The sequence below is a fragment of the Herpailurus yagouaroundi genome, unplaced genomic scaffold (assembly GCF_014898765.1).
Source record: "Herpailurus yagouaroundi ecotype Mexico unplaced genomic scaffold, PumYag 216, whole genome shotgun sequence".
Classification (NCBI taxonomy): domain Eukaryota; kingdom Metazoa; phylum Chordata; class Mammalia; order Carnivora; family Felidae; genus Herpailurus; species Herpailurus yagouaroundi.
In genome coordinates this window covers 302,228-323,560 of record NW_024412447.1, presented here as the reverse complement: position 1 = coordinate 323,560, position 21,333 = coordinate 302,228, and the positions used below count along the sequence as shown (strand labels likewise).

The 21,333-nt window shown below is 63.5% G+C and overlaps 1 protein-coding gene across 4 annotated transcripts in view; it reads left to right on the top strand.

Annotated features, from left to right (window-relative positions):
- The window catches only part of PDGFA (platelet derived growth factor subunit A), a 25,171-nt gene extending 5,647 nt beyond the window's left edge, over positions 1 to 19,524 (top strand). For 2 of the 4 annotated variants that reach the window (XM_040455666.1, XM_040455667.1), the window contains exons 2-5: positions 196 to 325; positions 1,770 to 1,866; positions 6,534 to 6,638; positions 6,897 to 8,825. In XM_040455666.1, the coding sequence (XP_040311600.1) occupies positions 263 to 325; positions 1,770 to 1,866; positions 6,534 to 6,638; positions 6,897 to 7,345 (714 nt within the window). In that variant the 5' untranslated portion in view covers positions 196 to 262 and the 3' untranslated portion in view covers positions 7,346 to 8,825. The other 2 variants (XM_040455669.1, XM_040455668.1) reach the window with 2 other exon arrangements.
- The last annotated feature ends 1,809 nt before the right edge of the window (positions 19,525 to 21,333 follow it).

Sequence of the window (21,333 nt, the reverse complement as noted above, 5' to 3'; positions counted from 1 at the left end):
ACCCGGCGGCCCAGGAGGCTCCCGGCGCGGCGGGCGCGGCGAGCGCGCACTCCCTGCTCCTCCTCCTCGCTGGCGCTGCCCGCCTCTCCGCACTCGCTGCTCGCGCCGGGCGCGCTCCGCCGGCTCCCTGCTCTCCGCGCCACCCTCCTCCGGGCCGCGCTCCCTGAGGGATGGTACTGAATTTCGCCGCCACAGGAGCCCGGCTGGAGCGCCCGCCCCGCGGCCTCGCCTCCCCGCCGAGCCGCCAGCGCCTCGGGACGCGATGAGGACCTGGGCTTGCCTGCTGCTCTTCGGCTGCGGATACCTCGCCCATGCCCTGGCCGAGGTGGGTGCCACCCCCGCGCCCCGTCCCCTCTCCGACTCCCCCGGCGCACGCCTCCTGCAGCCGCCCGCGCGGGCCGGGGCGCCTCGGGCTCTGGGGCTTTGCGGAGCGCATTTTGATTTCTGCTAGGGTGGTCGATTTTTTGATTTTCCCAACTGGGTTTTATTTTCTGCCAAGCCGAAGTGTGTCTGGTGAGTTTCCAGCGTGTTGCGTCGCTCTGCCGTGGACGGAGTGGCGCGGGGTGGACGAGTGGGGAGAAACTTCGGGGGGCGCGGGCCCCTCTCCGGAAGGGGAGTCCGGGGGGCGGCGGAAAATGCAGTATCGGGGTGCGGGGAGCGCGGAAGGGGGTGTGTGTGACCTGGCGGAGCCAGCGGCGGATAAACAGGGGCGGCTGCTGCGGCAGTCCCCGTCAGGCAGGGTGGGCAGCAGGGGGGGGGGGCCGGGCACCCCCCCCCCCCCCTCCCGCCCACCCCCCGGTCCCTGTCCCTGAGCCTAGCCCTGGCGGCTGGGCCGGCGCAGTCCCGCCAGCCCGGGGCCTGCTTACAGGTGGCTGAGTGAGGCGAGCCGGGGCCGGGCCAGGCGCCCGCGCCCTCCCACCGCCGGCGTCCCCACCCCCCCAATGTCGAATCCCGAATCCCCGGGAGCTCTCCTGTGATGAATGACTTTCTGCAGCCCCCGTCGTGGGAACTTGGTGCTTGAGACCCCTTCCCCACCCCCCCCTCCCCAGCAGCGACCCCCGACTCCCTTTAAAAATCTGGAGGAGGGGGGAGCCCGCGAGGCGGGGGTGGTCTGGGCAGGGACCGCGAGCTGCGAGAGGTGGAGATTTAACCCTCCCATTGCCATGCAGCCTCTCCCAGCCGGCGGCTGGATTTGGGGCGTCTTGGGCGGCGCTAGGGCCGCGGCCGGGCCGTAGCGGGTGGGGCGCGCGTGTGAACGAGTGAATGCGCGCGCGCGTGTTTTTGCGACGGAGACCCTCGACCCCGCAGGTTGAGCCGGGGATTCCGGGGTGTGAAATTTAAGCCGCTGGCAGGATTAAAGTGTTAAGGCTGCCGTGACTTTCGTCGCCGATCCGTGACGCATTTCAACTTGATCTTTCTGGATGTCGATTTCACTATTAAATCAGAAACTCCTCGGGCTCTCCGCTGCCCCTAGACCTACTGTAACTGACACCCGGGGCGGAGGGTCCGCAGTGCCGGGCTTTTGTTTGAAAATTTAAAGGTGGGAGGGCTTTCTTTCTGCAAAGGTGGACCTGGATGGGAGCCGAGCATTTGGGGTCTCACCCAGCCCCACCCCTGGCCTCGGACTCCAGGGCCCCGCGGGTAGGGGCCGGGCAGCCTTCGAGCAGGAGGGGGCGCGAGGTGGGGGGGGGGGGGCGGGGGGGGGGGGGGGGGGCGCAGGGCATGAGCCGGCCCGGCCGCTGGCGCTGACCGTGTGGGTCTGTTTGCAGGAAGCCGAGATCCCCCACGAGGTGATTGAGAGGCTGGCGCACAGTCAGATCCACAGCATCCGGGACCTCCAGCGACTCCTGGAGATAGACTCCGTAGGTAAATCGCGCCCCTTCCCTCGGCGCGCCGGGTGGGTGTGCGGGGGTATGCGCCCCGCGCCGCCTCCCGCGCTCGGGCCGGGCCGGGCGCCGCTCAGGAACGAACCGAAAGGTCAGAATCCAATCCCGGGCCATAAAAGCCCAGGCGGATGAGTCAGGAGTTTCTCTTCCAATCCCCACTTTCTCTCCGGAGGCGGCCGCGATTTGCTCGCTTGCCCGGGGATTGTTTTTGCATTTAAGGAAAATGCCGTGTGTGTCACTGAAAGTTCAGCCGCATAGGGGGCGCCGGCGCCCGGGCCAGGTGTGCGGGCCCCGGGCCTGCCCTCCGGCCGGAGGAGCGGCCGAGCGGGCCGGGGCCTGGGCGCGGAGCCCTGGCCGTGCGCCCCGAGGGCAGGCGTGTGCCGGAGGAGCTGCCCCCTTGTCTTCGCGGGGAACTGGTGCCCCGCTCCCGTGGCGGGGGGCGGCGGGGCCTTTGTGGTTTCCGGAGACCCGTGCCTTTCTCTTTTCACGGGCCAATAAAAAGGCACGTCTTGGACACATCTGGTGTTTGGGGACTATTTTGGGGCTCACCCCCCAGGCCCTGGAGCCTAGCCACTCCGGTTTATCTGTAAATGGAGAGTTTTGAAGATCTTCAGCGTCAGCTGCAGAATTGGAGGGGACTGGCGCGCACAGGTCCCCTGGGACCCAGGTCGTCGTCGGTGGTGTTTGTTGGTGGCTGCACTGCGGTGTGAACTGAGGGAGCCCTTTTCTAGAGGACCCGGATTCTGACCCACATCTGCGTGGTGTCCTGCTCGAAATTTGTGTTTGGTGGGGGAAACGCGGCATGTGGAGGGCCAGCTACAGAAATACATCTGTCAGAGGACATTTGTTAGTGTCTGGTTGAAAAGAGGCCCAAGATGGACTTGTCAGACGGAGCCACGGCAAGTGGTGGAGGTCGGTGGAAGGATTCAGTGAAGATTTCTCTCTCCCTGCAGACTATCCTGAAAGAGGGGGGCCGAGGGGGAATTAAGTAAAATCACATGGTCTAGTCATTTGGAAATTTGTACCTAATTATGGTGGTGGAGAGGCCTGAACTATTTTCATTTCATGCCAAGACCATTTTCTAGCAAGGCCCATGGTTTCTGTAGTTTCGTGACCCAGGAAATCCTTTGGCTGATCCTTATCAGGAAGGGGGTAGAATTTCACTTGGAGATCACAGTTGGGCTGGTGGGGGGGGGGGGGGCGGATTTTGGTCTGGTTCCTTGATGTGTAACCCTGGGGAGAAGGATTTGGCTTTGGTTAGCTGAGGAGAAGCCTGCATTCTGCTGGGCCCTGGCGGATTTGTACGAGTGGGGAGACCGCTTCCCTGAGAAGGTTCACGGCCTTTTTTTTTTTTTTTTTTTCAGCTTTCGGGAACGAGGCCTGTGAAGGGCTGGGCCTCCCTGTGGGACGGCTTTGGGACACCACCGGGAAATGGGCCATTGGCTTTCTGTTGGGACCATTCTTATTCTGGTCTCTGCAGCCCCGCCCCCAACCCCCACCCATTAACACTTTCTGCATTTGCAGCTGGGTGGGATATGCTGATGGCATTCCTGACCTGGGGGCTCTTGGGCCCGGGATTCTCTGGGAGGGTCCGAACTGGAGAAGCTGGATGCACCAGCCAGTTCCCTGGGCTGGTCTCAAATTGCCCCCTTACCAAAAGCCCCGGGCCCTCCTCCTCGTCCTGCACCCCCACCCCTGTCTGCCGCACGGTTTGGGGTCTGGCTAGGATCCTGGGTTAGGACTCATCTTGCTGGGGATACCGGGGTGAGAATGGAGCCGGGCTTCTGGGATCTTACGTGCTCGCCAGGAGCGGGCCTAGGAGGCCCTTTGTGACACAGCCTCGGGTGGCTCTCCATCCAGGTCTGGCCCCTTTCACGGGGATGTGGAAGCTGGGAACCACGGCAGTGCGTGGCCTCTGGCCTCAGCGTAGGGGTTGCTGCTGGCTGCTTCTGGAGCTCGTTTTGGGGTCTTTACCCCCCAACACCTGTTCCCGCCCAAAGGGATGAGTTGAAACAGATCTTGCTGTCGGGGTCAGTTGTCTGTGGACTGAGCTGCCCTCCAGGCCCTGGAGCCTGTCTGGGATCCCTGAGGAAGGAGCTGGGGTGTGGAGAAACCCGGACCCCCAGCCGGTGGGTCTTTATCCCTCTTGGTAACTCAAGGGTGAGGCGCCCCCGACCCCCACCCCAGGTCGGAGGTCGGGGTGTAACGGGAATTAGGCCCCAGGGGCAGAAAAGGCTTTTTCTTACAGGCTGACTCCTCCCCTCCTGGCATGGGCGGGGCTTTGGGGAGACCTGTAGGATCCCAGGTTTTTCCCCGTGGGCGGGTGGGTGTATCCCCATTTTACAGATGAAGCCTGTCCCCGTCGGATTCCTACCCCAGGGGCGATGGGAACCGCCCTGAGTCTGAGCGCTGCCGGAGGGTGAATGAAGTTGGGGCGTCGCTGACTCTCCACGTGGGGCGTTTGGGTGGAGGGACCAGTGTGTGGTCTCTGAGTTCAGGATGAGAAAGAGCCACTGAGCAGGACAGCGGGGGTGCTTTGTTATCCCAGCAGCCGGGGTTGGGCGGGGGGTGGTCACTGAGTGACTGATGCATAAACATCCCCGTCCTGGGCCATTAATGCTGCTCTAGGACTGAAGGCTGGAGGGGGCTTGTCCCCATCCTGAGCTGTCACTCGGACATTTGTGCACGGGAGACAAAAGGGAAACCCACTTGATTAACTGCCCTGAGAGCCGTTTTAGGGCATCGTTCAGGCGGGGCCTTCTCCCCCAAGTCGCTGCTGGGCCATTTCTCAAGCGGCATCAATCAGAAGGCCGCTCCCCCGTGAGCGTGGATGGGCGCGCAGTGCACGGCCACCCATCTGGATCCGCGGGCAACGGAGGGCGTGTTTGACCAGGAGCTATTTCTACCCCGCCTCTTGTCTTGAAAGCAATCTGCGGGTTCAGGTTTCAGCACCGTTGATAAGCTGGCAGGGCCCTTGTCTTCTCTGTTTATTCAGGCGAGAGGCCCGGACGGGGCTCCCGGGTCCTCCTATGGCCATGCCCCTACCCAGCGTTCGTGTCTTGGGCCTCAGTTTCCTCAGATGTCAGGAAGTGGAGGCGGCCCCTGCGGACACGTCAGGACTGAGTCTCCAGGAAAGCGATAGGTGACCCCTGGCTTTAGTAAGTCTCGGAAGCTGGTGGCCCGCGTGCCGTGACGCTTGCCCCTGGAAGCCGACAGCGGGCCAGCTGCTCTTTGGCGTGGGGACGGCAAGATGGCCGCCACCGGGACGTGACTCATAAATGTCACTTTTTTGCGAAAAAATGCCTCTTGTAACAGTTGGTTGATGGGAAATTCTTACTGCATGAATAGTTGTGTTCTGATCTTATTTCGGGTCTCAAAAAAATTAGTGGCAGTGGAACATTGAGTCATTTTAAGTGAAAAGTTGGGTTTTTCCCAGACTTCAGTTTTCTGAAAGAACGTATCTTCTGCTGATTGCACCTTTCGCCTGGTATTTGGTTTTCATTTTAAAAGAGTGGAGCTTTCAGATCTGTGGGTTTGTAGACAGTCCCTGAGGCCTTGGTGGTCCGGGCGCCCAGGAGGGGGCCTCCGGTTTGGGCTGGTGGCCGGGACACCACGGAAGAAGGGGTCTGCTGGAGCCCCTGTCTGTTGGAGCTCCTCAGACCCGGGGCCCCTGCTCATCTACCAGGGGGGAGGCCGAGGCTGGAGGGGGATGTGGAAGGAGACCCCCCTTCCCCCCGTGGCTGGGTCTGGGGTCAAGGCAGGGAGACCAGGTGCGACCCACAGCAGTCATCCGGGCACAGGCAGTGTCATGGGGCCAGGTCGGTGTTGTGAGTGGCAGGCGGCAGGGACTGTGTGTCCCTCCTACCCCACCTGGGGCCCCCCTAGGCTGCCCAGGGGCACTGGGGGGGGGGTGGGAGAGGGCCGTGGCATGTGTACTGGGGCTGTCGCGGGCCTGGGGGATGAGGGTCCGGTTCTGATTTTAGCGCTGGGACCACTGCTCTGAGGCCAAGGGCAGCGAGCACGCTTGCCTTCCTGCCAGCCGGCCTCTCGGCCGCGCACTGGGATTCCTGCTCTTTTGCTTCCCTGCGTGCGTTTCTTGTGGACTCAGAGTGGGCCAGGCGGGGTCCAGCTGTCGGTCCAGCGGGGCCTGGCTTCCCGTGCCCCTCAAAGGTTAGGGTGCTTCATCGAGAGTCGGTTTGGTGAGAAAGAGGGAGACACACACACACATCCCGGGAAAGTCGCAGCGTGCTGGTCCTTCTGACACTTTTTCCCGGAGGTGGGCCTGGGAAAAGGGGGCTGTGAGCAGGGGCCTGGGTCTTTTGGACAAGGAAGGCCTTCCCTGCTCTGGCCCTCACTTGGGGAGGCGCCCCAGGGGAGACCACATGTGGCCCCTTTACCCCAAGTCCACAGCTTTGCTTCAAGGTACGGCCAGGGCACAGCCCGGGCCCCTCCGTGTATGCTTCTCAGGGGTCCGGGGGCTGAGTTTCGGCAGTCAGGACTCGCATCCTCTGCGCCTGTGGGAGTGGAGGGTCTCCTAGGGGACCCTGTCTGTCTGGGGGAGGCAGGTAGGAAGCATTGCTGGACAGGTCCCCGGGCGCCACGCAGATGGGGGGGCCGCCGGTCACCATTTCCTCTTTCTTCCTGCAGGGCCCGAGGGTGCTCTGGAGGTGAGTCTGAGAGCCCACGGGGGCCACTCCTCCAAGCATGCGCCCGAGAAGCGGCCCGTGCCCATTCGGAGGAAGAGAAGCATTGGTGAGCCCCGGGCCTGCCGGGTGGTGGTGGGGGGGGGGGGGGCGCCGGGCGGGGGGGGGGGCCCCCCCCGGGCCTTCAGGCCCACCACCCCCCCCCTCCCCCGTGAAACAAAGGCCCGGCCTGCGCAGGGGCCCCAGCGACTTCAGCTCTGGCCGCCCGCCGGTCTCTGGAGGCCTCCCTCCTCTGCCGGGGGCGTCTCCCTGCCCTGGCCCGTCTGCTGCCTGCTGCAGCCTGGCCTGGGCCAAGAGTTTCCAGGAGAGGAGAGCCATCATAAATTCCTTAAGTGCCCGGTCTTGTTGGGGCCTGTTCTGGAGGAGGCCTCGCTGGAAAACGTGGTCGTGTTTCATTTCCAGTCTGTGGCGCGGTGCGCTGGAGCTCAGGCTCCAGGCTGCGGAGCCAGAGATGCGGCCGAGCTGTGTGCGCTGGGCCCTGCCCTCGGCCCCCCGGCCCGCTCGGCCTCGGCCCCCGGGCTCCTGGGTTCGGGTGGCGTTTCTGTCCTGTCGCCTAGCAGGGCATCCCCGTGTCTGCTGGCCCCTGAGGAAGGACTGGCCGTTGTGGGGGGGGGGGGCGGGGGCTCTGGGGGCTCTGGGTTGGCTGCGACACAGCCTCGGCCTGCGCTTTCTTGCGCTGGGACTCGGGCTCCGGGGTCGGAGTCGATGCCACCTGGGGGTTCGTTCCTGCCACTTTTCCTTGCTGCCTGGTTGTGACCACGCACTGCTGCTCTCTGCTGTGTGCCATTGGGCAGCACCTGCCTTCTCTGAGCCTTAGGTTGCCTCCCAGGAGGTAGATTTCCTAGCTTCTGTCGTTGAGCGCAGCGTGTGGGTGATGATTCCTCACGAAGGCCGCAGACGTTTACCGTTTGACTGTAGGGTTCAGGTTCTCCAGAGCAGTGTCAGAGGCCTGTCCTATTCCAGACCAGGAGCCCTGGACACAAGGCCTCTCTCCCCAGCTCCACCCTCGGCCCCACCTGGACGGGTTCCCCAGACCCCTCCCGGGCGGTGGGCACTGGGCTGGGAGCTGAGACGCCCCCCCCCCCCCTCGCCCCCAGCACCCAGCCTTCCCTGTAGGCGGGGCTGTTCTTGGAGGCCCAGTGCCCCCCTCTCCAGGTGCTCCCTGAGCACCTCAGGGGATTCAAGTACCCCGAGTCTCCCGAGGCTCTGGGGAGGGGGGGGTCTCACCCTAGTGGCAGATGGGCAGGAGAGAGGCTGGCACCCCTCCCTGGCTTCACCCGCATCTCAAGCTTGTCTGCAGAAGACAAGGCCCTGCCTCATGCCAGCTGGCCACGGGGGTCAGGCCGAGCCCTCTGCGCCCAGGAGCGGCTCCCTCCAGTTCTGGGCTCGGGGGTCCCTGCTTTACCCTGGAGGCAGCAGCTCCCGTGGACCCGTGGGCAGCACCAGAGCCTGACGGGGCTCTCCAGGCACACGGTGGGGGGCCGGGGCCGGGGCCAGCGCCACGGCCGGATGCTGCCAGAGGGCGGCATGTGCACTGGGGTCCCCAGGTGGATTCCTCATCTGGCGGGCATGCCCTGGTGCCCCCTGAACTTCGGGGCTTCGGGGTGGACGGGCTGGCCTGTGCTGAGGAGCGCAGAGGTAGCACCAGCCTCTCCTCGGAGGCCGGCGGGGTGGTCTCTTGGTGGCCTTTGCTGAGCAGAACTGTGGCTGGTGGGCTGGGGAGGCAGGGCCGTGTCCCTTCCTGGGGCAGGGCCTGGCCTTGTGGGGGTGGCAGCAGGCAGGGCTGTCGCTGTGGGGGTCCCAGCCTCAGCTTCCCTGTTCTACCCATTTTCCACCGGCCCTGGGAGCGCCCTAACCGTCCCCTTTCAGCATCGGCTCCCACGCCCGCCCCCTCTGCGGGCCACCTGGGCTTCCCTGGCCTCTGGGCTCCCTGTGTCTTGTGGTCCCCTTTGCCAGCAAGGCCTTTCTCCTGGGGGGGTCCCCGCCTGGCCCTCGCTGCTGCTCACTCACCTTGATCCCGCTCAGATGCACCTGTCCGGGTCCGGGGTGTCTCTCCCCCTTTGCTGGGCCCGGGAGCCGTGGGATGTTTTCTGCTTGGGAGAGGCCGCGGCCAGGTGGGGGCGCACCAGCCCGAGCTGGGCTCCCGGTTGCCCCTCCAGGGCCGCGCGGGTCACGGGGTGGCCTGGGTGCTGGCGGGAGCCGGGGCGTGGCCTCCACATTCACCGTGGCTCTTGCCCTGCAGAGGAAGCCATCCCCGCGGTCTGCAAGACCAGAACGGTCATTTACGAGATACCTCGGAGTCAGGTCGACCCCACGTCTGCCAACTTCCTGATCTGGCCCCCGTGCGTGGAGGTGAAGCGCTGTGCGGGCTGCTGCAACACCAGCAGCGTCAAGTGCCAGCCTTCCCGCGTCCACCACCGGAGCGTCAAGGTGAGCCCCGGGGGCGCCCTGCGGCCGGGGACCTGCTCGAGTCCCGAGGCCACGCCTGTTCCCTTGGCCACACCGCTAGGCTCTGGGTGCAGAGCGGGGGCGGGCAGAGCCGGGACTGGGGCATGGTCGGCTGCCGGGGGGTGGGGGGGTGTCTGGCTCCCTTCCCCCACAACTGCACACAGCCTCCCCCGCGAGGTGGCCACGGGGAAGGGCCATGAGGAAAGCAGCCTCAGGACACGTTGCTCGTGCACTGCCTGGTGTCCTCTCCGAGCCCCGTGCCACGGGGTGCGTGTGTGTGCGTGGAGTCCTTCTCCGGAAGGGCCCTCCCGGGGTTGCCTCGCTCTCCGGGGCCGCAAGGCCAGCCCCTCCCCTCGTCCTCTGAAGCCGTGCTCTGCCCGGAGACCTCCAGGATCGGCGCTGGGCTCACTGTCCCAGGCAGGGTGCCGGCCGTGGTGACCTCCGAGGCAGAACTGGGGGAGGTGTCTCTTCGGGTCACTGCGGCCTGGCAGATGGGGGTCTGTTTGGGGGGCCAGTGGCCAGAAGGTTCTGCTGGTGTCTGGTCCCTCGGGCCTCATTTGCTGCATCTGTGAGATGAGTCTGTCTGGGGCTGTGCGGGACCCAGGCGAGTCCCGGGTCGTCCCTGTCTGCGGGAGGGGGCTGCCTTCCTGGGAAGCTGGCTCTGGCCTGGCGGGTTACTGTCCCGGGTGACCCTGGAGTGTGGACTTGGGCAGTGGGCATTGCCCGGCTGGCTGGGCCTCCAAGTGGCAGGCGGGTCCCTTTTCCCCGGATTACAGACTTCCTCTTTGGGGGCGTCAGAGGCCATTCCTTGGTGGGAGGTATTTTAGATCTTTTCTGTGGGCTCCCAGGCCAGGCCCCGGGCACTTTCTTGGTCAGGCCCCCCTTGTTCGTCACTTGGGAAGGCAGGTCAGACCTTAATTGGGGCTGTGGTCCTCGAGCACCTGGGGCCTTGAGCGAGCAGATTCCACGGCTTGCTGCACTGTGATCCCCAAGGCAGATGCTCCCCTGCAGCGGGGCTCGCAGGGCACTGGCCCGGGATGCTGACTCTTGTCTCCACGGGGTTCTCGGGCCTGACCCCGACGGGGCCCCCCAGCCGGGTGCCGAGCCCAGCACTTCACCCTTGTCAAAGGGGGACACAGAGGCCAGAGGGGTCAGGACTTGTGCATTCTGCTCCCTCAGATCTCGGTGTCCTCACCTGTGCCATGTTGTGAGGGGGCCCTGAGCCCCAAGAATCCAGGTGCTGAGATCTTTCCTTCCTGGGCGTGGGGATGGTGGTGCTCTCTTTTTTTTTTGACATTTAGTTTTGAGAAACAGAGTGAGACAGAGTATGAGCAGGGGAGGGGCAGAGAGAGAGGGAGACACAGGATCCGAAGCAGGCTCCAGGCTCTGAGCTGTCAGCACAGAGCCCGACGCGGGACTCGAACCCGCGCACCGCGACATCATGACCTGAGCCGAAGTCGGACGCTCAACCGCTGAGCCACCGGGGTGCCCCATGGTGCTCTTGATGGGACAGCCCCACGTGTGGGCGCTGGGGCTGCCTTTCGTGTCCAGTCGGGCTCTCGCAGATACAGAGGTGCGGGAATGAAGTGGGCTCCTGCCTCCCACGGGGTAAGGACTGCAGAGCGTCTGGTCCTGGGACGGGCAGGGATGCCCTCTCCCTGGCCCACCTGAGTGGGTGGGTGGGGGTCCAGACGCTCCGGCGGGGCCTCCAGCACGGTGTGTGTTGGTGGGTGGGGGGTGCGGCCCATGTCTGCCTTGGGCACAGGCCCAAAGGGCTGGGCAGAGTGGCACTGGGCCAGGGCTCCCCCTACGGGCCTTCATCTGCTCTGATGGGGTCGCGGTCCACCCAAGGGGACAGAGGGGCTAGTCCTGCAGCTGGAGCTCAGTGGCCCGGTTCCATGTCCCGCGTCCTGCTCCTCTCAGACCCCTTCCTCCTTCCCCTCTCCCTGCCTCCCCATCACAGGGTTGGCAGGGAAACATCCGGCCCCAGACACTGGGGGTTTTGGCCGAGAAGGGACAAAAGGTCAGTGGGAACAGGAGGTCCATTGTGGAGGCCAGCCTGGCCCCCACGCCTGCCCAGCGAGCTGTCCCTGGTCCGTGGGGTTTGAGGCAGAGCTCATGGCCCTGGGCTCTGCAGAGTCCCGGGCTGAGCGTCCGTGAGGGGCGCTGGGGGCCAGCAGGGGACGGGGCAGTGTTGCCGGGCAGGTGGGAGGTCCTGCCCTGGGCTGGCACGTGCCTGGTTTTCCGGTTTACGGCCTTTTGATCACAGTTGAAGGTCACAGATTGGAGAAGGGAAGGGAAGGCCGGGAGTGGCCACCTCCTTGAAGCCCAGGCGGTGAATTGTCTAGTGTGCCCAGCTGAAGGCTGCCAGGGGTCCCCAGGCCCTGAGCGTCAGGACTCGCTGACGTTGGAGGGTGGCTCTCCTCTGTGACCGCCATAGAGGGTGGCCTGAGGGTTCTTGTGTGACCCCAGCTCGACCGTGGTTTCAGGTGCGGGCCTTCACTCTCTGGGGCTGTGGCCTCGTCTGTTCTCCGGGACCTGCCCTTGGTGGGGGACTGGACCCCATGCTCCCCCGCGGGCCCCCCTGGGCTTGCTAGGGACGGCTGCCATCAGACCTCAGGGAGAGGTGAGCACGTGGTCCTGGGGGCCGTGTCCCTGCATCAGCTTGCCGTGGTCAGTGTTTGGGGTCTGCTCTTGAGGGCACCAAGCATGCTCTCTGACTGGTATCCCGGAGGGACGAGCCCTTCCTCTACTCCCCAGTGAGGGCTGACCCCAGACCCTGCAGGCATCTGACCCTGTCTCCCACACCCAGGCCTCGTGGGCCAGGAGAAGGTGGTGTAGACAGCACGGCCCCCACTCTGGTGGTGTCGTGCTGGTTGGGCCGGCTATGGGGTGGCCTTGGGAGTTGGGGGCTCCCGTGTTCTTCAGGTAGCCCGCGGGCTTACAGCTGAGTTGGTCGCTCCGTTAAGTCGGTCAGGCCCCCGGGTCTCCAGAGGCCAGGACCCAGCTCTGTGGCCACGTCCAGGGCAGCTGGCTGTGGCTTTGCGTTGCTAGACCTCCGGCTTCCGGAAGGGGGTCTGAGCGTGTTTGCTGGGGTGCCCCGGACAGGCCTCTGCGCCTCGGATGGAGTGGGGGGTCCAGTTCAGGGGCCTTGGGGAGAGATGAGTGGCTCTAGCGGCGAGGGTCTCCCGTGAAGGGATTCCGAGCCCCTCCCCACGGCGAGCAGGGCTCCAGGCTCCCGCCCCCTGCCTGCCTGGGGAGAGCCCTAGACGTGGCCTTGGGAAGCCAGTGCCCCTGGGCTGTGCTGGCCTTTCCAGCCGGCGGGGGGACGAGGGCTCCACACCACCTGCCTGTTGAGCCCGGTCAGAGCATGTGCCGTGACCCTGGGGCTCAGTCCCGTGGAGTGGACGTGGAGGACGCGGAGGGACACCAGGAGTCCCGTGTCTGGAACAGCAGGGCTCTGGAGTCCTCGTGCCCAGCGGGACAGGTTTCCCCCACTTAGAAAGTCCCTCGGTTAAGGGATGAGCTCAGGGCCTCTGCGGTTTCCAAGTCCAGGCCTCCTTCCAGCGAAAGGAGACGCCCAGGTTCCCTGTCTGTAAACGGACCCTAGCCGTGCCCTCACGGGGTAGCTGTGAGCGGGGGTCCAGTAAATGCTGGTGTTTGTCATCGACGGTGCCCCGCCCTGGACTCTGGGGGCAGGGGCACGGAGCTTCAGGTCATTGCTGAGCGTCCTTCGTCTGGAAGGGGTCGTGGCATCACCGGGTGACGTGTTTGGGTGGGTTTGCCCCAGGAGTGAGCGGGTGTGGGGCGGTTCATGGCGGGCCGACTGGTGGCAAAGCTGAGTGTCCTGTTTATCAGGTGCAGCTCAGGCCCCCAGGAGACAGACAAAAGGGGAAGGGAGGGAGGGGCGGGGCACGGCACCCCGTTTGGGTTCCTGGATGGGTCTGGGGGCCTCAGCCCCCATGAGGGTCCCGAGGACATAGCCGTCTTGTTCTGGGGATTGGCTAGCATGGAGGCCGCTTTGGAGAATTTAATACTGACAGTGTGCTCTTGGGGGGAAAAATGCAGCCATTTCCTGGCCAGACAGAGGTGGCGGGACGGCCCGGAATCCTCACATACCCAGAAGCAGGTGCAATCATAAATCACTGTTTGTTTTTCTTTGATAAAGACGGGCCCGTCTGAGGAGAAAGTGGGTTCCCAGACCGCAGTGGCTGGGGTTGTGAGTGCTTTGCCAAGGGGACCACGGGGGGTGGATTCGTGGAGTGCCCACCCTCCCCGTGGTGGCCGGTCTGTCGTGTGGAGAGAACAAGCCTGCCCCCCTGCATCTGCGCCCCCCCCCCCCCAGGGGACATAATAGGTGAGGCGCTTGCTGAATAGAGGCTGTGCAAGGAGGGGGGCCAGGCTGCTGGGTGGACCCTCCCGGTGCCCTAAGGGCTGGGGGCCGCTTGTGGGAAGGCACAGGGGGCCGCTCGCTCCGGAAGGTGCCCGTTGCAAGTCCCAGTGCTTTTATGCGTGCAAAGTCCTGGGGGCTGTGACGCTTGTGCCCAAGAGCCCCATGTCCAAGGATCTCTCCGTCTCCCTGCCTCCCTCCCTCTCCCTCCCTCTCTCTCCCTCCCTCCCTGCCTCCCGTGTGGTCCTGGCTCCCAGAACAGCCCGTGGCGCTAACCGTGCCCTGTGGCTGTGGTTGGTCATGCCCCCAGCCCCTTTCTCTTTCTGTTGTCTATTTAGGAGGCTTCCCAGGCCTGGCCCCAGACCTGGCCTGGCTCCCACCCCACCTGTGAGCCCACACCTGGCCGTCCACATTCACACCTGAGGCTGCACATCTCTTCCCGCGCTCGCGGGGCACCCAGCCCCCTTTGCGCTGCGGGTTAACCATTAATGCAGCCCCGCGGCCACAGGTCTGGACAAGCCAGGGGCCAGCTGACCTGTGGGGTGGGCTGTCCCACTTGCCTGGGGTCCTCTGGCTTCTGGACTCTAGGCCTCTGCAAAGGAGCCATCCCTCCCGCCTCCCCCCCGCCCCCCACCACCACACCGTCCCTCCTGCCTCCTCCCCTCCCGACTGTCCCCAGGCTGGGGGTTTCTGCTGTCAGTCATGCCTGGGTGGACCCTGCTCCCTTTCTGCCTCAGTTTCCCCAGGCCAACAGAGAGGGGGATAGAACGGACACCCCTGAGGGCCGTTGCCAGGACCTGAGACCGCAGCCCCGGTGTTGGTGCAGATGGAATGTGTGTCCTGTGCCCGGGTCCGCAGGGTTCAGGGCTGGCGGGAAGATGGCCCTCCTGCCCCTGCTGGGGATTGAGCTCAGGCACTTGATGGGGGGAGCCTGTTGGGGCTGCAGAGAGGGGCGGGGAGGATTGTTTCTCACGTTATCTATTTCCTCCGTGCCCCGGGATGAAGCGAGGCCACCTTGACCCTGCTCACTGTGTGTACGAAGTGCCCTCTGATGCCAGGTGCATGCGTGTGTGTGTGTGTGTGTGTGTGTGTGTGTGTGTGTGTAAGCAGTTTCTGTTTCTAGGACAGGGCTCATGCGTGTGTGTGTGCTACGAGTGCACGTGTGTGTCCACGTGGAGGGCGGAGCTGTGTTCCCATGACAGAAGGGGCCTGTGGGGACTTGGTCACTTGGCTGCCCGGACTTGTGCCCCACCGGCTGGACCGTCAGGCCTGCTGCGCTGTGGTTCCGTGCCGAGGGTTTGGGCCGACATGGCCTGTGGATGGAGCAGGCGCTGGCTCAGTTCTAGACCCTTCCAGGAGGGCCCTGCGTCCCTGCCCATGTTTCCGGGAAGCCTGGCTTTCTCCAGTCCCAGGGCGGCTGCGGGGGGGGGGGGGGGGGGACGTGAGAAGGCCTCAAGGCTGGGACTGAGGCCGTGGGGTGGCCGTGGGGTGGGCAGTGTGGCCTGGAGCCCGTGGCGTCCTGATCTGCCGTCCAAAGCAGACCAGAATCCACGTCCAAACCTGACAGCCTTCCTGTGGGCCCTTAGGGCTGTGCTCGCTTCGCTCCTCCTGGGGCTTTGGCGGGATGGGCAGAGGGGACAGTGACCCCCCCCAAGCCCCGTGCAGCAGGCCAGCTCCTCGGCCGTGGGATTTTCCCCTTGAATAAGCAAGCTTGCGTGTGGAAACTGGCCACTGCCGCGGATGCCCTTAAGACCTGGAAGCGAACCCCTTCCCTGCCCTGTGTCCCTCAGAGCTCTTACCTCAAGGGGCACCTGCACGCCTTCGGGCTGGCACACATGAGCCTTTGGGTTCCGAGTGAAGTGGACCAGACCACAGATGCCGAGGGCTCCTTTTCCGCCAGCACTCCTGCCTCTTCCGCTAGGAAGGAGGTCAGAGGGTGGAGTTCAGAGGTCGCCCTCCCAGCCCGCCCCGGGTGGGGCCGGGCACATCCCCCCTCCCCCAGTGACTTGTGTGGGGCGCGGCCGAGGCGCTCACGCGGGGTTGTCTCGGCAGGTGGCCAAGGTGGAGTACATCAGGAAGAAGCCAAAGTTAAAGGAGGTACAGGTGCGGCTGGAGGAGCATCTGGAGTGCACGTGCACGGCCACCGGCCCGACCCCGGACCACCGGGAGGAGGAGACAGGTAGGCGCTGCCTCTGCCGTGGGGTCTGGTGCTGCGGCCGACCGGGGACCTGCTGGGGACACCGCTGCCCGCAGGCGTCGCCGGAGTGCGAAGGGGCAGACGCTCGACGTTCCCACCACGCGGGGGGTTGGGGGCCGTGTGGCCGAGAAAGGCCGTGCCCCCGGGAGGTGGGCGCTGGGTGTGCCGGGGGACCTGGCGGCCTCCCCCGTCCCGGGCAGACTTTGCCCAGAAGCAGCGTGGCGTCGGGACCCGCCGTGTCAGGCTGGCTCAGGGCACCAGGAAGTGTCTCTGTGCCAAAGCTAATCGAGTTTTCTTCCAGAAAGACAAACACCTGAGGTATTTATTGCTGCAGCTTTGCAGCCCTCCCTTAGGCCCGCTCACCCTCCCTGCCCTTCTGTTAACAGGAAGGCGTAGGGAGTCAGGTAAAAAACGGAAAAGAAAAAGGTTAAAACCCACCTAACGCAGCCAACCAGGTAGGAGCTGCCCGTGGATACGCTGTGGTCTTGCGGGTGGAGGTGTGCTGGCTGATCACACGGCGAATCCCTCCCGCGGCGGCCTGACTGGGCCTGATCCGTCTGCAAGCTTCCGGGGCCTGGCTGGGCTGTGGGTCTGCTCGCTCCCGTCCCCGGCTCCCCTCTCCTGCCGCACACGGAGCCTGATCCACGGCTCCCTTCTGCTCTGGAGCCCCTGCTCTGGCTTTGGCCTCTTCCGCTGATTGGGGAGGCCCCAGCATCACGTGACTGGAGTGATTTGGGTTCCTGAACAGCCCTGGGGTAGCTCCGACGTTCGCTAGCTGGGATCACCACGTCCGGCAGGTTACCCGCCCCATTCGACAGATGAGAAATTGAGGCTTACGGGATTGTAGGTTAGGGTAGTCAAAGACTGAGTAGGTCCTGTCTGTAAGCGTTTCATAAACGTACGGGGCTGTTGGCTACTGTGTTGGAAATTGTGTTTGGCTGCTAGTAACCACACCGAAAACAGGGCTGAGAAAAGACAGGCATTTAAGAGTAGGTGTGGCCTTCTCCGGGTATCATCGGGAAGGACCCCCTTCCGTTTGGGACTGGTGGTGTGTGTCCTCAGAATTGCTTCGTGGTTCAGTATGGCTGCTGAAGCTCCGGAAATCACATCTATACCCCAGGCTGGAAGAGTAAGGTGGGGAGAGGGGCAGAAAAACCCTCTCGGAGAAGTGCCCCCCTGGGGACTTGTGCTCTCATACCCTGGCTGTCCTTCGGCTGCCGGGGGCCCGGGAAGTGTAGTCTTGTAGAGAGGTGTACCGTTTCCCAGAGGAAGATGGGGTTTGAGCAGGCACAGCCCTCACGGAGGCCGTTTCCAGCCTTTCTGCTCCTTGTTGGTGGCCTGTCTGCTCTGGAGAACCCCCCTGGCGTGGGGGAGCCCGCAGCGTCCAAAACAGGTGGCTGTGGGAGAAATTCTTAGAGGTGGTGTCCAAGAGCCCGGGCTCTGGTGGAGTGAGCGCAGAAAGCTGCCAGGTCAGGAGTGCTGGGGCCCGAGGGTCAGGGCCATTCGGTAGAATCCTCTGGGGAGGAAAGGTCCACGTGGGGGTTCCCGAAGCAGCCTCAGAACGACTGCCTGGCTGAGGCTTTTGCTTTCCCCAGGGGTGCGGTTCCACGCCTCCCTGCGCATCCGGTCGGCACACTGCTGGTTGGGCTTGGCCTGCATGGGCCAGCCGATGACAGGACCCCGAGTGAGAGGCCGGGGGTGTCCCTGCCACCCCCGGCCCTGCTAGCGTGTGGGCGGTAAAGGTGTTGAGATGAGCGGTGAACAGGTAACATGGGTAGGGAAGAGTGGCTGTTAGCTCAGAGCTCAGTGTAGTATCTGCCTGGACACAGAGACCCTGCCCGTATGCCTGGTGGTGTCCAGCTTTAGGGTGGTCTCATGGCCCAGGATGGCTGCCAGAGCTCCAGAAATCACGTGAAGCCCTAGGTCGGAGGAAAAAGGGAAAAAAAAAACAAAACAAAACAAAACCCAGCGAAACAAAAACACAACTTTCTGGGCCTCAGTTCCCCTCATCTGTGCAATGGGAAAATGGGGGCTTGCTCTAAGGAATGTTCTGTGAGATCCCAAGAGTCTAACCCCAATCCTGGTCAGGATGTTACGGAAAGGGTAATGAGGTACATCTGATTTGAAAAATTCCACCGAACCCTCGAATCCCGAGACTCGTCGTGGTGGTGCGTGAGTGCGTACCCTCGCTCAGGTTCATCGTTCCGCGGCGGTCCCCACCCACGAGCGCGCTCGGTCCCCCCCTCAGTGTCTGCCTGTGTCCTCTCTCCCTGCAGATGTGAGGTGAGAATAAGCCAGCGGCCCTTTTCCGGGACACGGATGTACATGGCGTGTTACATTCCTGAACCTACTATGTGCGGTGCTTACTGCCAGTGTGTGGTCTTTGTCCTCCGTGAAAAACTGTCTCCACGCGCACTCTGGAGAACAAAGAGACAGTATACGTTTGTTCAGTGCGACATCAAAGCAAGTATTGTAGCGCTCGGTGAAACAATAGGAAGCCTCCTCGTCAAACAAAAAAGACAGAGAGCGAGCAAACAACCACGAAACATGACAAACAAAACTGACTCACACAAATATCTACACGGTTGTCGGAATGGAGGGACGCCCCGTGGGCCGGACGTGTCGCGCCTCGGTGGACTGGATTTCTGTCCAGGGTGGTCACAGGTGCTTCTGCCGGGGACACAGCGCCTGCTTTCCGGAGGACTCCGGGCGGGTGCCGAGGGCCCTGCGGGGTACGCGGGAGCCAGGAGTGTCTCAGAACCGCCACGGGACTTAGAAACACATCTCCTTGCCGTAGTGTTTAAGTCTATACAGAAACCTTCCCGAGAGCCTTAAGTGGATTTTTTTTTACACCATAAAGTGATTATTAAGCTTTCCTTTTTACTCTTTGGCTAGTGTTTTTGTTTTTGTTTTTGTTTTTGTTTTTTAAATGATCTCTTGGATGGCATTGACACCTATAACACCAGGCTGCTGTAAGTCAGGACAGTGGGACGGTATTTCTCCTCGCAGGATGCAAACAAACGAGATGTATTAAAATAAAATGGTATACCCACCTATGCATCATTTCCTAAATGTTTCTGGCTTTACGTGTTTCTCCCCGGCCCCATTTCATCTTACTTTTTAATTTAAGCCATTTCGAGAGAACAGTTGCGTGAACCAATCGAGTCCGTCCCGGCCTGCCGATCCCGGGCTCCCCGCCCTGGCCGCCACCAGGTCGCCCCTGTGCCAGTGTTTGGACAGAATCTAAATTCTTTATTTTTGGGAAGATGTTACGCTTTACATGTATTCAACGGAAATGTGTGTGTGTGTTGTGTTTTTGTTTTGTAAAGGTGAAGTTTGTATTTTTATCTAATATTACCACTTTTATATACCTGAGAGCCTGCTATGTTTTTTTTTTTTTTTTTTTTTGAACCAAAAGGAAAAAGAAAAACTCACCAACAAAACCCATACACGGGAAAAGTGCTTTGTGGTCCATTTTTCTGGTTGTGTAACCGAGTCTAGACCCGTCTCCCATCACGTGTCCGCGGAGCGGTTTCTGGAGCTGCGGACGATCACTTGGAGGAGCCCCGCGCCCTCCCCGCCGCAAGAGCCCGCGGAGCGAGGCCGGCGCTCGAGATTCTGGAGCCTCGCGGGGATGGGCCAACGGAGCCATCGGGCCAGGGGCGCGGCCAAGCAGACGATGGGTTTAATCTGGAAGTGAGTTGATTGTCCCCGCGTGCGCGAGCCAGTGAAGGCAGGCAGCCCCACGTCGCCCGTGGCCTGCCGTCCGTGTCCCCAAAGTGGACACGCTACGTGGCCGTCAAGATCCCTTTGCTGTGGGCGGGGACTCCAGCGCGAGAGCGAGTGTCTCCGTTATCTGTGTGTTCGTGGGAGGACTTTTATAAAGGAATTTCTCCAGCAGCACATCTCCACGGTGTAGTTTTTGGTCGGCAGGACGAGCGAAGGGAGGCTGGGGTGGGGGTGGGGGGCGGAGGGGGCAGGTGGCCACGGGCCCCCTGTTCGCGCCCAGCCCCAGGCGCAGCTGACGCCATCCCGGGCCCCGTGCCGGGCATCTCGAGCCCGCGCCGCTCTCGACCCTGTGCACTGGCAGTGGGTCTGACGGGAGATGGACGATGGTGATTTATGTGTTTATGTCTCCGTGAGATGCTGATGATACCACTCGGTTTCTTCCCTTTGCCCAAAGCCGGTGGATGAAGGATCTGTCCATTAGCGCTAGAGCAGGAAAGCTGGTGCCCTCCTGGGGAGGGAGTGAGGCGGGAAGAGGGCCCCGGGGCGGCGGGGGAGGGTTGTGGGGGGGAGACCTGGCCGCCTGTCTCCCTGCTGAGGGCCTGTGCTGTTGGGTGGAGCGGGGGCGGGCAGGCTGGCGTCCACACCCAGCCAGGAAGGGGCTGACACCCGGCGGAGGCCGCGGTCTGTGGCCGGGTTGTTTCTGGATCGCAGGCCTACGCGGCCCACAGGCTTTGTTGCGGCTTTGCCCTAAATTCTTGGCATTTCTGCGCCTGCCTGGGCCCCTCCCAGCCCGTCACCCTAGCCCGTACCTGGGCGCGTCTGCTCGGGGCTGGTGCTCTGCAATCTTGTAAGCCTTGTTGTGTCCCTGAGCCACGGGCCTCTGTGTCCATCTGCACCGTGGGGACCGCAGCTTGGCATACAGCAAGGGTTCAGTACAATGCGCACGGGGACCTCCCTGTGCAGAAGCGCGTGCCCCCGCCCCCTGGCTTGTCCTTTCGGCTTCTGGGCCCGACGCAGCGGAGCAAAGCTTTGGGTGGCTTCCCTTCCCCTGGACGCACTGCCCGGAGAGCCACCGTCTCCCCTCCGTGCCCAGGGCCCCTCCTGGCAGCTTGGGCCCACCCTGGCCCCCCCCCCCCACACTTGCCGCCCTGGTCCGTGAAGTGGGTGTTCTGTGTTCTGGGGGTGGGGACAAAGGATGGGGCGCTGCGCCCTTGACATGCCCTCGGCCCTCGGGAAGAGGGGGCCACGTTCTCCGGGGGCGGGGCGCAGCAGACAGCCTGGCCTCGGCCTCCCTGGGACACGTGAGCCAGGGGAGCCTCTCTGCAGTGCCGTGGCCGTGGCCGGGCCCAGGTGAGGGCCTTCACGTGCTGTGGAACGGGGTTGGGGACGGCGGCCGCCCGGACCCCCAGCGAGTGCAACATGCCCAGGGTCAGAGGAGAAGGAAGGAGAGGAGAAGACCCAGAGGGTCAGGGCTTTGGGCAAGGCCTCCCATAGTCCTCTCCGCACCCACAACCCATCCCCGTGGAGGCGGGCCCAAGGCCCTGACCTGTGTGACCTGGCGCCACGGCGAGTCCTTCCTGCCACCTGCCGCCGGCCGGTGCAGCCCGAGTGTGTTTTACCCAAGCGCGTGTGGTTGGCCGGCGATGTGACGCGCACAGCGTAGTTAGCCGTGGCACCATTCTCTCTGTTACTCGTGTCCCGGCCTGTCCCCGCACGACATCATCACGTCGGTGACTCTTCCCTCCGCTTGCCCTTCCCACCCCCCGCGACCTGCTTGTGTCCCAACTGGGAGTTTGTGCCTCCGAATCCCCTTCCCCTGTTTCGCCCGCCCCCCACCCCCAGCAGCGCTGAGTTTTATCTCCTCCCCGTCACCGCAGCCCTCACCACGTCGCGTGGGAAGGGCCGGCCCTTGGTCCCAGCTGCTCCCAGCCAAGCTGAAGCTCCAGGCCAGTTAGGCTGTCCTCCACCTGTCATGCTTCA